Genomic DNA, 12,781 nt, shown 5'->3' on the forward strand with positions numbered 1-12,781 from the left:
GCAAAAACCCTCAACAAAATATTAGCAAACCAAACTCAACCATACATTAAAAGGATGAGACACCATAAATCAAGTAAGACTTATTCCACGGATGCAAGGATGGTTCAACATCTTCAAATCAGTCAGTATGATATGCTACATCAACAAAGTGAAGGATGAAAATCATATGATCATTTCACTAGATGCAGAAAAAGTATGTGATAAACTTCAACACTGATTTATGATAAAAACTCTCAACAAAGTGGGTATAGAGGGAACATACCTCAACATAATAAAAGGCCATATATGACAAGACCATAGCTTACATCCTACTCAACAGTAAAAAGCCTTTCCTCTAAGATCTTGAACAAGAAAGATGCCTACCCTTACCACTTTTATTCAACATAGTATTGGAAGTGTTAGAGCAATTAGGTAAGAAAAAGAAAGGCATCCAAATTGGAAAGGAAGAAGTAAAACTGTCATGACTTACAGATGACATGACAGAACTAATGAATTCAGGAAAGTTGCAGGATACAAAATCAATACGCAATAATCTGTGGCATTTCTATACACTAATAACAAACTATCAGAAAGAGAAATAAAGAAAACAATCCCATTTACAATTGCATCAAAAAGAATAAAATATCTAGGAGTAAATTTAACCAAGGAGGTGAAATTGAAAACTACAAGACATTAATGAAAGAAATTGAAAATGAGATGATATTCTATGCTCCTGGATTGGAAAAATTAATGATGTTCAAATGTCCATACTACCAAAAGCAATCTACAGATTCACTGCAATCCCTACCAAAATTCCAAAGACATTTTTCGAAGACATAGAACATATAATCCTAAAATTTGTATGGACCCACAAAGAAACCCCAAACAGCCAAAGCAATCCTGAGAAAGAAGAACAAAGCTGGAGGTATCACACTCCCTGATTTCAAACTATATTACAAAGCTATAGTGATTAAAACTGCATGGTACTGTCATAAAAACAGACACATAAATCGACAGAACAAAGAGCCCAGAAATAAACCCACACATATATGGTAAATTAATTTATGACAAAGGAACCAAGAATACACAATGGGGAAAGGACAGTCTCTTCAATAAATGATGCTAGGCAAACTGGACAGTCACATGCAAAAGAATGAAACTGGACCACTATATTACACCACATAAAAAGATTAATTCAAAATGGATTAAAGACTTCAGTATAAGATCTAAAACAATAAAACTCCTAGAAGAAAACATATGGGGTAAGCTTCCTGACATAAGTCTTGGCAATGATTTTTAATCTGACACCAAAAGCAAAAGCAACTAAAGCAAAAATAAATAAGTGGGGCTACATCATACTAAAAACCTTCTGTTCAGCAAAGGAAACCATCAATAAAATAAAAAGGCAACCTACTGAATGGGAGAAAATGTTTGCAAATCATATATCTGATAAGGGGTTAATATCCAAAATATATAAAGAACTCATATAACTCAACAGAAAACAAACAAACAAAAAAAAGCAATCCACTTGAAAAATGGGCAAAGCATAGAAACAGACATACTGATGCCCAGCATCATTAATCATCAGAGAAAGGCAAATGAAAACCACAATGAGATAACACTTCACACCTATTAGAATGGCTATCATCCAAAAGACAAGAAAAAACAAGCGTTGTTGAGAATATGGAGAAAAGGGAAACTTTGGGCATGCTGGTGGGAATGTAAATTGGTGCAGCCACTATGGAAAACAGGATGGAAGTTCCTCAAAGAATTAAAAATAGAGCTACCATGTGATCCAGCAATTCCACTTCTAGGTATTTATCCAAAGAAAACACAAACGTTAACTCAAAAGATATATGCAACAGACACCGCAGAAATACAAAGCATCGTAAGAGACTACTACAAGCAACTCTATGCCAATATAAAATGGACAACCTGGAAGAAATGCACAAATTCTTAGAAAGGTATAACCTTCCAAGACTGAACCAGGAAGAAATAGAAAATATGAACAGACCAATCACAAGTAATGAAATTGAAACTGTGATTAAAAATCTTCCAATAAACAAAAGTCCAGGAGCAGATGGCTTCACAGGTGAATTCTGTCAAACATTTAGAGAAGAGCTAACACCCATCCTTCTCAAACTCTTCCAAAAAATTGCAGAGGAGGGAACACTCCCAAACTCATTCTATGAGGCTACCATCACCCTGATACCAAAACTAGACAAATATACTACAAAAAAAGAAAATGACAGACCAATATCACTGATGAATATAGATACAAAAGTCCTCAACAAACTACTACAAACAGAATCCAACAACACATTAAAAGGATCATACACCATGATCAAGTGGGATTTATCCCAGGGATGCAAGGATTCTTCAATATATGCAAATCAAGCAATGTGATACACCATATTAACAAACTGAAGAATAAAAACCATATGATCATCTCAATAGATGGAGAAAAAGCTTCTGACAAAATTCAACACCCATTTATGATAAAAACTCTCCAGAAAGTGGGCATAGAGGGAACCTACCTCAACATAATAAAGGCCATATATGACAAACCCACAGCCAATATCATTCTCAATGGTGAAAAGCTGAAAGCATTCCCTCTAAGATCAGGAACAAGCCACTATTATTCATCATAGTTTTGGAAGTCCTAGCTATGGCATTCAGAGAAGAAAAAGAATAAAAGGAATACAAATTGGAAAAGAAGTAAAACTGTCACTGTTTGCAGATGACATGATACTATACATAGAGAATCCTAAAGATGTCACCAGAAAACTACTAGAGCTAATCAATGAATTTGGTAAAGTTGCAGGATACAAAATTAACGCACAGAAATCCCTTGCATTCCTATACACTAACAATGAAAGATCAGAAAGAGGAATTAAGGAAACACTCCCATTCACCATTGCAACCAAAAGAATAAAACACCTAGGAATAAACCTGCCTAAGGAGGTAAAAGACCTGTACTCAGAAAACTATAAGACACTGATGAAAGAAATCAAAGATGACACAAGCAGATGGAGAGACATACCACGTTCTTGGATTGGAAGAATCAATATTGTGAAAATGACTATACTACCCAAAGCAATCTACAGATTCAATGCAATCCCTATCAAATTACCAGTGGCATTTTTTACAGAACTAGACCAAAAAATCTTAAAATTTGTATGGAGACACAAAAGACCCCGAATAGCCAAAGCAGTCTTGAGGGAAAAAAACGGAACTGGAAGAATCAGACTCCCTGACTTTAGACTATACTACAAAGCTACAGTAATCAAGACAATATGGTACTGGCACAAAAACAGAAATACAGATCAATGGAACAGGATAGTAAGGCCAGAGATAAACCCACACACCTACGGTCAACTAATCTATGACAAAGGAGGCAAGGATATACAATGGAGGAAAGACAGTCTCTTCAATAAGTGGTGCTGGGAAAACTGGACAGCTACATGTAAAAGAATGAAGTTAGAACACTCCTTAACACCATACACAAAAATAAACTCAAAATGGATTAAAGACCTAAATGTAAGACCGAACACTATAAAACTCGTAGAGGAAAACATAGGAAGAACACTCTTTGACATAAATCACAGCAAGATCTTTTTTGATCCACCTCCTAGAGTAATGGAAATAAAAACAAAAACAAACAAATGGGACCTAATGAAACTTAAAAGTTTTTGCACAGCAAAGGAAACTGCAAACAAGACAAAAAGACAACCCTCAGAATGGGAGAAAATATTTGCAAAGAATCAACGGACAAAGGATTAATCTACAAAATATATAAACAGTTCATGCAGCTCAATATTAAAAAAACAAACAACCCAATCCAAAGATGGGCAGAAGATTTAAATAGACATTTCTCTAAAGAAGACATACAGATGGCCAAGAAGCACAAGAAAAGCTGCTCAGCATCACTAATTATTAGAGAAATGCAAATCAAAACTACAATGAGGGGCTTCCCTGGTGGCGCAGTGGTTGAGAGTCCGCCTGCCGATGCAGGGGACACGGGTTCGTGCCCCAGTCTGGGAAGATCACACATGCCGTGGAGCGGCTGGGCCCATGAGTCATGGCTGCTAAGCCTGCGCGTAAAACTACAATGAGGTATCACCTCACACCAGTTAGAATGGGCATCATCAGAAAACCTACAAACAACAAATGCTGGAGAGGCTGTGGAGAAGAGGGAACCCTCTTGCACTGTTGGTGGGAATGTAAATTGATACAGCCACTATGGAGAACAGTATGGAGGTTCCTTAAAAAACTAAAAATAGAATTACCATATGACCCAGCAATCCCACTACTGGACATATACTCTGAGAAAACCATAATTCAAAAAGACACATGCCCCCCAATGTTCACTGCAGCACTATTTACAATATCCAACTCATGGAAGCAACCTAAATATCCATCAACAGACGAATGGATAAAGATGTGGTATATATATACAATGGAATATTATTCAGCCCCAAAAAGGAATGAAATTGGGTCATTTGTAGAGACGTGGATGGACCTATAGACTGTCATACAGAGTGAAGTAAGTCAGAAAGAGAAAAACAAATATATTAATGCATATATGTGGAACCTAGAAAAATGGTACAGGTGAACCGGTTTGCAGGGCAGAAATAGAGACCCAGATGTAGAGAACAACCTATAGACACCAAGGGGGGGAAAGTGGTGGTGGGGGGGTGGTGGTAGGATGAATTGGGGGATTGATTTTGACATATATACACTAATATGTATAAAATGGATAACTAATAAGAACTTGCTGTATAAAAAATTTTTTAAATAAAAAGATACATGCACCCCCATGTTCACTGCAGCATTAACTACAATAGCCAAGATACGGAAACAACTTAAGTGTCCATCGACAGATGAATGGATAAAGAAACTGTGGCATGCACACACACACGCATGCACACACACAGAGACTCAGGAATATTATTTAGCCATAAAATAGAATGGAAACTTGCCATTTGGGACAACATGGATGGCCCTTGAGGGCACTGTGCTAAGTGAAGTAAGTCAGAGGAAGACAAATACTGTATGATCTCTCTTACATGTGAAATCTAAAAAAACAAAGAATAACAACAAAGAAAACAAGCTTATAGATGATACAGAAAACAGATTGGTGGTTGACAGAGGCAGGGAATAGGGGGTGGGAGGAATTTTTTATTGCAATCTAACTATGTTTTTTGATCCAGCATTTATATGTATGTGTATGTATATCTATATCTGTATCTGTATAATTCCTGGATTCGTTCTTTTATTTATTCATTATAATTTTTTCAGATCTACCTAGGAGGTTCCCAAGAGTGAGCTAAGCACTATATAGTATTGAAAGAGAAGGAACAAGGCTGAATCATACAGTACTGGACTAGGGAAGATGCATGCTAATTAGAAAAAAAGAGAGAGAGAAATCAGGTCCCTTGAGGAAGGACACTATATTACAGTAATAAGTGCATACTACAGTGATTTCCCCAGTCCTTTCCCAAAAAGGAAAACTAAATAAAGCACCTAGATTGGGGAGGGTGGGAAGAAAGTAGAGAGAAAGAAAAGAAACGAGGAGAAAGGGCGCTCTAACCTAAGGGAGAGAATTAACACTATGTGAATAGTTTGCTGTATCAATGGGAACATTTCCCAAATGTTTCTTAAGATGTTAAGTGTTACAGCTGATGATGATGATGATATGATGATGATGATAGAAGATTCCATGTTGAAATAAGTTGGGAAATATCAAACTTATTTGGTTTGAAAGAAGTTATGTTTACTGCAATTCTTTTTAGAGTCTTTAATATGTTAATGTACATTATAAATGTCCAAAAGAAGAAATACAATATACAGCTTTCCTGAGTTGTTAACTGTTCAGCCCTTCTCTGGGAAGACATCTTGCATAAGTAATATTCCTTAGGGAAATGCTGTTCTAAAGCATGTAGTGGAAGCGAGAAGTGCTGAGCTAAGTACTCAAGATTTCCTGACTGGTGCTCTAAAACCATTTTCCCTTTCTTCATGTAGGGGGAAGAATTTTGGGACTCTTCTGTTAAGATTAACTGAAAAGCCTTGCAACCTTAAGGTTCCACAGAATTGAGTTGCTATGTTCCAGCAAGGGGTAGGAAAGGAGTGTGAAGAATGTGAAGAGTGTAGAAAAGCAGATGGGCACAGAGCCCTCAGGATTCAGCAGAGGCCAGTAGTGGAGACACTGGTCCCAGTTGGAGGACACACAAGCACAGGAAAAATAAGCAAGGTCAGCTGAACAGAGTGGAAGCCAACAGACAAAGCACCACTGTATCTTAGGCCAGTGAAGTTCTGGGCAATAGTCAGATTATGAGATGGAGAGATGAGAAAACAAGAACAGATACTGTACAGAAAGACAGGCATGCAGCCAGACCTTAGCAGCAAAGGAGACAAGCTGCTCCAAGTCAGAGGCTCCCCTGGACAGAGCAAATCCCTGCGGGGAAATGACCTCATGCTCTGCAGAGGAAAACAACTGGGAGAGCTGGGTGCAACAGAATTTAAGGAACAGTGACGAGAAAACGATCCTGGTCAACTAGACAACTGCCCGACCTATGGATTTTAGGGATTCTAGATGAAGAAAAAGAGTCAAGGCAGAAGGAGCTCAGGAGCAGCTCTAAGCATCGTCGTATGAGAATGATCAGAGCCCACTGGGGCTTTAACAGAAGGAATCCAGGAATGAAAGACAGGGGAAAGGGGGAGAGTCTCACTCTCACCACCTCCCCTATCTTTCTCATTTGGTTCTGGGTTGGCAGGGTCCGAGTCGAACTGAGAGACCAAAAAGAAAGAACTAGGAAGAATTCCATAAATCTTTACAGTAGTTACTTTAAAGTCAACTTCCGGGCATTGTAGATGTCCACATGGGAAAACTGCCCTTTAAAAATCATGTGACAGGCCAAGAGTGATCCCACCTAGACAAAGCAGTGAAGGAAAAAGCAATGGACTGTAAGACAGAAAATCCTTATTCTTCTTCTGTCTACAGCACAACTAGTCATATGATCAGATAACCCTTTTTAAAAAATCTGTCCAATGAAGATACTAATACACATCTTGCCTCCCTCACTGAGTCAGAAGTCCTAAGGAGAAGCGAACTCACACTATACAATGAAAACATAAAGCACTATTATAGATTCCAAGGACTATTTCTTTTATTTTTGGAGAATCTTCCATTATATGTTTAATTGTGTTTCAGTTTGTTTTTTAAAAGAAGAGGAATCTGGTATCAGGCTTCATCTGCAATGCTTTTCACCACATTCTGAAAGCAATTTCCAGAAATAAAGAAAAAAGAGAAGACAAATTCAGCCTAGCTGGGTGCCTCAGAAACTACCGTAGAGGCTACCGTACTGTGTTTTCTAGGAATTGATTTTAAAAGGTTTCTGCTTCCTGGGGTGTGTTACCAATATACAGAGCCTGTGTTAACTCTGACACTGGTTTCATCAATTCACAGAATCAGTATATTTGAAAGAAAAAGATAAAGGAGACAAGAGACATTTAAATGCAAGCACAGTCAAGAATGTTCAGTTAAATCCTCATTACTCTAGAATGTATTACTTCTCACACATAAATAAGAAGCAGTAAATCACTCCGTCATTAAGAGACCTACCCTGATTCACTCCTTTGACAGCAACAATAAAATAATGCTGATCTGTAGTCTCTTCTCTAGGTTAACATTCCTTTCAGCACATTTTGTGAAAACGATTAAGCTTTATTAGATGCTAAAGAATCAACTGCAACTTAAATCGCTTTTACCCTGACCAACAAGGTCATGGTGGAGAGTCCAGATATCACTGCATAAAGCACAAAGGAAAATAAAAGGGAAATGGGTTGCAAGCTCACGGGTTCATCAACCGTAAACGTGCATATAGCAAATGCCATATAACTAGGAACGACATTTTAGGATTGAAGTTTGGAATCATGACACGGTACGGAGGCTTCTTCCACAGATACTAGGAAACTTGCATGCATGTAAAATGTGCATAGCCTTTGGAGGACAGCCTGAATGCAGCTGGTACATTCTGAGGCTAAACCTGAGAAAAGTATGCAGGATTCGCTGTTTATAGGATTATTTGGCTTTATGGCTCAGCCTTCTTACGAACCTGCCTTTTCCAGGGGGAAAAAGAAGAAATTTAGATGAAGGAGGAATAGATACTTAACTACCATCAAGCGAGAATATCTTTTCCCTAGGAATTAAACCCTTTTTAGAGAGAAGATTCTGATCAGGAATCAGGAATGGCTATTGGGTCTTCTTCCCTCCAAAATTTTAATATTGGTAAGATGTCAAACCAAAAAACCTTTTATACGTGCAATGAACACCATATTTACCCCTCACCCAGCTTCACCAGGCCAACATTTCCCCACATTAGCTTTATCTCTCTGTGTATAGTTTGTAGTATTGTTAAATCATTTGCAAATAAATTGCAGGCTTCATGACCTTTCACTCCTAACTATTTCAGCATGTATCTCCCAAGAACAAGGACATACACGGACATAACCACAACACCACTGTCACTCTCAAGAAATCTCACACTGGCATATAACATCTAATATATCATCCATATTAAAATATCTCTGATATCTTTTACGGCTGACACTGTTTTTCATTTTTCCAGTCCAGGATCTCGTACTGGACTTCATTATGATATTTCTTTAGTTTCCCTTAATCTTGAACAGACTATCTTCTTTTAGATTTCGTGACACTGACATTTTTGAAGAAGCCAAATCAATGGTTGTTTTTAGAATGTCCTACAATTTGGATTTGATTGTTTTCTCATTATTAGAGTCAGTTAGATTAAGACTAATGTTTGGGGCAGAAAACTACGTAGGTGATGTTGTACCCTTCTCAATACATCACATCCGGAGGCAGATAATGTCCATCTGTCCCATGATTGGTGATGCTGTTTGATCACCTGGTTAAGGTGGTGTATGCTAGATCTCTCTACTATAAAGGTACTTTTTCCCTTTGTAATTAAGTAACTTGCGATCATTTGAGACTGTGTGGATATTTGTTTGTCAACGACCTTTTATCCAATGTGTGTAGCATGCATTGATGATCCCTGTTTGAATTAGTGACTTCATTAGTGATTGCCCAATGGTAATTCTCTAACTCTGTCGTATCTTATACATTTACGATTTGGCAATTCTTCTGTAACATAACTATAGATTCATCATTCTTATTTAATGTATTATAATCCACTAGCATTATTCTTTTTGATGTTCAAACCAGCCCAAAATTGGCCAATAGGGTACCATCAGGCTGCCTCCTATTTTGCGTTGTCTTCATCAGTTTTTGAGTAGTTCTTTGCCTTATTCTTGCCCTGCCTCTGAAGGACATCTTTTCACAGAATCCTGTGAAGTTTTATTAGGGAATGGTACTTAGAGACCAAAATCTGGATGCCAGATATGCTCGTTGTTGTTGGGTGTCACTGCCTTTAGGCCCCTTCAGTGGGCAAAGCGAGCGAATGTCTTTCTAGAGTAATTCATGAGCTCATCTACAAATCAGTAAGAAAATGTTAGACAACCCAATAGAAAAATGGGAAGTTCTGCTCCTCTCTAGGATGTAGGAAGCAACAAAGAACATTGTTCCCACCCTAAAAATGAGGAAAAGCCTGATAATCTACAGAATCATAATTATTCTCAAGCCCATCAGAGAGCTGACAATGCAAGACAACCAAGTAACCTGAATCCCAAAGAGAAGGCCCTCAAAAAGACAGATGGGTCACGAGAAAGGCAGAACCTTTGGCAGGGCATGAGATAGAGAGGTGGCCACCATGCAAACAGGTGAGATGAAATCGGGTGCTGTCCTAAGTGCGTTATATTTATTAGTTCTTTTAATACTCAAAACAACTATAAAACAGAAAAATTACTTGTGGGCCAAAGGTAATCAGAGGAACTAAAAATCATGATACAACTATACTGAGAGGTGATACAGAGGACTTCTGATAAGAGGCCAAGAGAGAAGGTCTAAAACTGATAAACCAAAAAGTAGTATAATATACTTAAACTGAATTATACACCTAAAAATGGTTCTGATCGTAAATTTCATGTTTTGTGGGTTTTTTTTTTTTTTACCACAGTTTTTAAAAGTAGCATCACGGGCATACTAATTAGTGATAACTAGAACAAACAGGTAAAACTATCTTCTCTGGGGGGTTATACTTCACATAGGAAAAGGTAAGAAGAAGAACAGTTGTTTTCCTTACAATCTTATTTGAACTACTACATGTTTTTTAAAGTGTGTATTACTTTGTTAATTTTTTCAAACTCTGATGAAAAGATCTTACCTTGATCTGCAAGACATCAAGTGGAACTGTCTCTCCTTTCACAATGGCAAGTGTAGCATCTGTAATATGTCTAAAAGATAACAAGAAGGAAATGATCATGTTGTGAAAAATAAGCAACATCTCCCCCAACACACACACACACACACACACACACACACACACACACACACACACACACACACAACCACACTCCTACCCAGAGAACTAACAGCTGGGTCAAGAAAAAGACAAATTCTTTCAAAATACTCCAAGAAAGCAGAACAAAGGTGTATAAAATAATTACTGATACAAATCTAGTGGAAGGCTCTGATACAGACTTAAAGAGAAGGCTTTGGCAAAGAGAAGTTTATACAAGGCACCAATCATTTATTTACCTCACATTTATTGAGTCTCTACATTGTGTCTGACTTTTATCACTGGAAAATATGATAAATAAATAATAATACATCTTTCATTCACTGTAAGAGAATGAAAGTCAAGTACTTCAAAAACCATATTCCTTTTTACTCTAATAATCTGAAGGATAGCTAAAGGACAGGATTTGCTGGAGTTATCTTAGCAAAATATAATAAATCCCCAAAATATACACATTAACTCCAATGCTTGGATTACATTCTGGGTTCCCTAGGAAGCAAGTGGAAACTTAAGAAACAGCCTACTTTACTTTCTCATATTTCTCTATCAACATATCTTTATCCCATTTTCCCTCCAATACTGTTGCTATCTGGGAAGTAGGTAGCAGTTTAGAAAATGAGATTCAATTTAGGAGAAAGCAAGACACATGTTCACCAGTTTAGATTAATTTGATATAAATACATTAATTTCAAAGGAAGTTATTAGAAAGAATCCTAAAGCTGTGTGCTCGCTCTGAGTAGTACCTAGCACATTAAGAGGTTTAAGAAGTGCTTTTGAGAGGCTGACCTTTAAAAAATGTTCCAACTGAAAAATGCCTTTTTCTATTAATTTTTTTTCAAAATTCCTTGGCAGAAGATGGTTAAAATGCAACCTTAAATTTATCATTCTCCAGCAATAATTGAAAGTTCTAAATAAAGCAGCACTGTAGCACGAAACAGCTATTTTTTAGGATTATTTATCTGCAACATTCCAAATTCAAAATTCCTTTTTCTTCTGTAGTAATTATGGTACAACAAATCTCGACAGCAATGCAAAAAGCAAAGCCTTGTTCTTTTAGGTAGCCTCAGGCATCTGCCATGTTAAGAGGTCTACAAAATTATGAACCCAGGGCAGACTGACTTAATTATCTAAGAGCCCTGGGGCATGCTTATAAATTAAGTCTTATAAATCTTTAAATTATAAATAGAAGCAGCAACAACATTAGTTTAACTACAGGGAAAATCAGCTCCTAAAAAACTGAAGGCTATTTAAGACCTTGAGGGCAGCCACACTGCACAGACACTGGCTTTTGGATAGGTGAGGTGTTCTCTAAGGGACATGTCCTACCTCCGCATCACTGGCATATCTGGTAATGCTGGCAAGCAGTTCTAATAATCTATACTGACAGGGGGAAAGACTAGCTATCTAAAGTAACCAAGACCCAAACCAGATAGGATTGGTCTCAGATAAGAAAAAATGTTTGATTCATTGTTTGTCATATTTATAGCCCCTCAGAAATTCTAAACTGGGAAAAAAATATGGCAAACTGAAATGCCACATTAGGCTGCAGGATGATTGGTAAAGAGCTGAACCCTCCCCATCAGACTAAGGCTTGAAGCATGAGAGACGTTTTAATAAAGGCCTGATATATGTCTATGCTTATGCCTGGTGTTTGATATATGGAGCAAGGTTTTTATCTAAAAAAAAAAAGTTAAAAGATAAAAGATGACTCCTAAAACTACAACAGCAAAAACAAATCCACAAAACCAGCCTATTCAAAATCCCAAAGCAGACCTGGACAGCCACATGCAAAAGAATGAAACTAGACCACTAGCTTACACCATACACAAAGATTAGCTCAAAATGGATTAAAGAATTGAATGTAATAAGACCTGAAACCACAAAACTTCTAGAGGAAAACATAGAAGGTAAGCTTCTTGACATAAGACTTGGCAATGATTTTTTTTTTTTTTTTTTTTTTTTTTTTGCGGTATGCGGGCCTCTCACTGCTGCGGCCTCTGGACGCGCAGGCCCAGCAGCCATGGCTCACGGGCCCAGCTGCTCCGCGGCATGTGGGATCCTCCCAGACCAGGGCACGAACCCGTGTCCCCCGCATCAGCAGGAGGACTCTCAACCACTGCGCCACCAGGGAAGCCCGGCAATGATTTTTGAATCTAACACCAAAAGCAAAAGCAATAAAGGTAAAAATAAGTAAGTGGGGCTACATGATACTAAAAACCTTCTGTGCAGCAAAGAAAACCATCAATGAAATGAAAAGGCAACCTATTGAATGGGAGAAAATATCTGCAAGTCATATATCTGGTAAGTGGTTAATATACAAAATATATAAAGATCTCATACAACTCAACAGAAAAAAAAATCCACTT

The 12,781-nt window shown here is 37.6% G+C and overlaps 1 protein-coding gene across 11 annotated transcripts in view; it reads right to left on the reverse strand.

Annotated features, from left to right (window-relative positions):
* Window positions 1-12,781, reverse strand: part of AGK (acylglycerol kinase) — an 86,572-nt gene that overhangs the window by 21,316 nt on the left and 52,475 nt on the right. For all 11 annotated transcript variants that reach the window (XM_027101706.1, XM_027101705.1, XM_027101702.1 and 8 more), the window contains one exon: window positions 10,281-10,350. In XM_027101706.1, the coding sequence (XP_026957507.1) occupies window positions 10,281-10,350 (70 nt within the window). The remainder of the gene's footprint in view (window positions 1-10,280; window positions 10,351-12,781) is intronic.

This window comes from Aethalodelphis obliquidens, unplaced genomic scaffold, assembly GCF_003676395.1.
Source record: "Aethalodelphis obliquidens isolate GAN/ISIS:26980383/991018 unplaced genomic scaffold, ASM367639v1 scaffold5, whole genome shotgun sequence".
Classification (NCBI taxonomy): domain Eukaryota; kingdom Metazoa; phylum Chordata; class Mammalia; order Artiodactyla; family Delphinidae; genus Aethalodelphis; species Aethalodelphis obliquidens.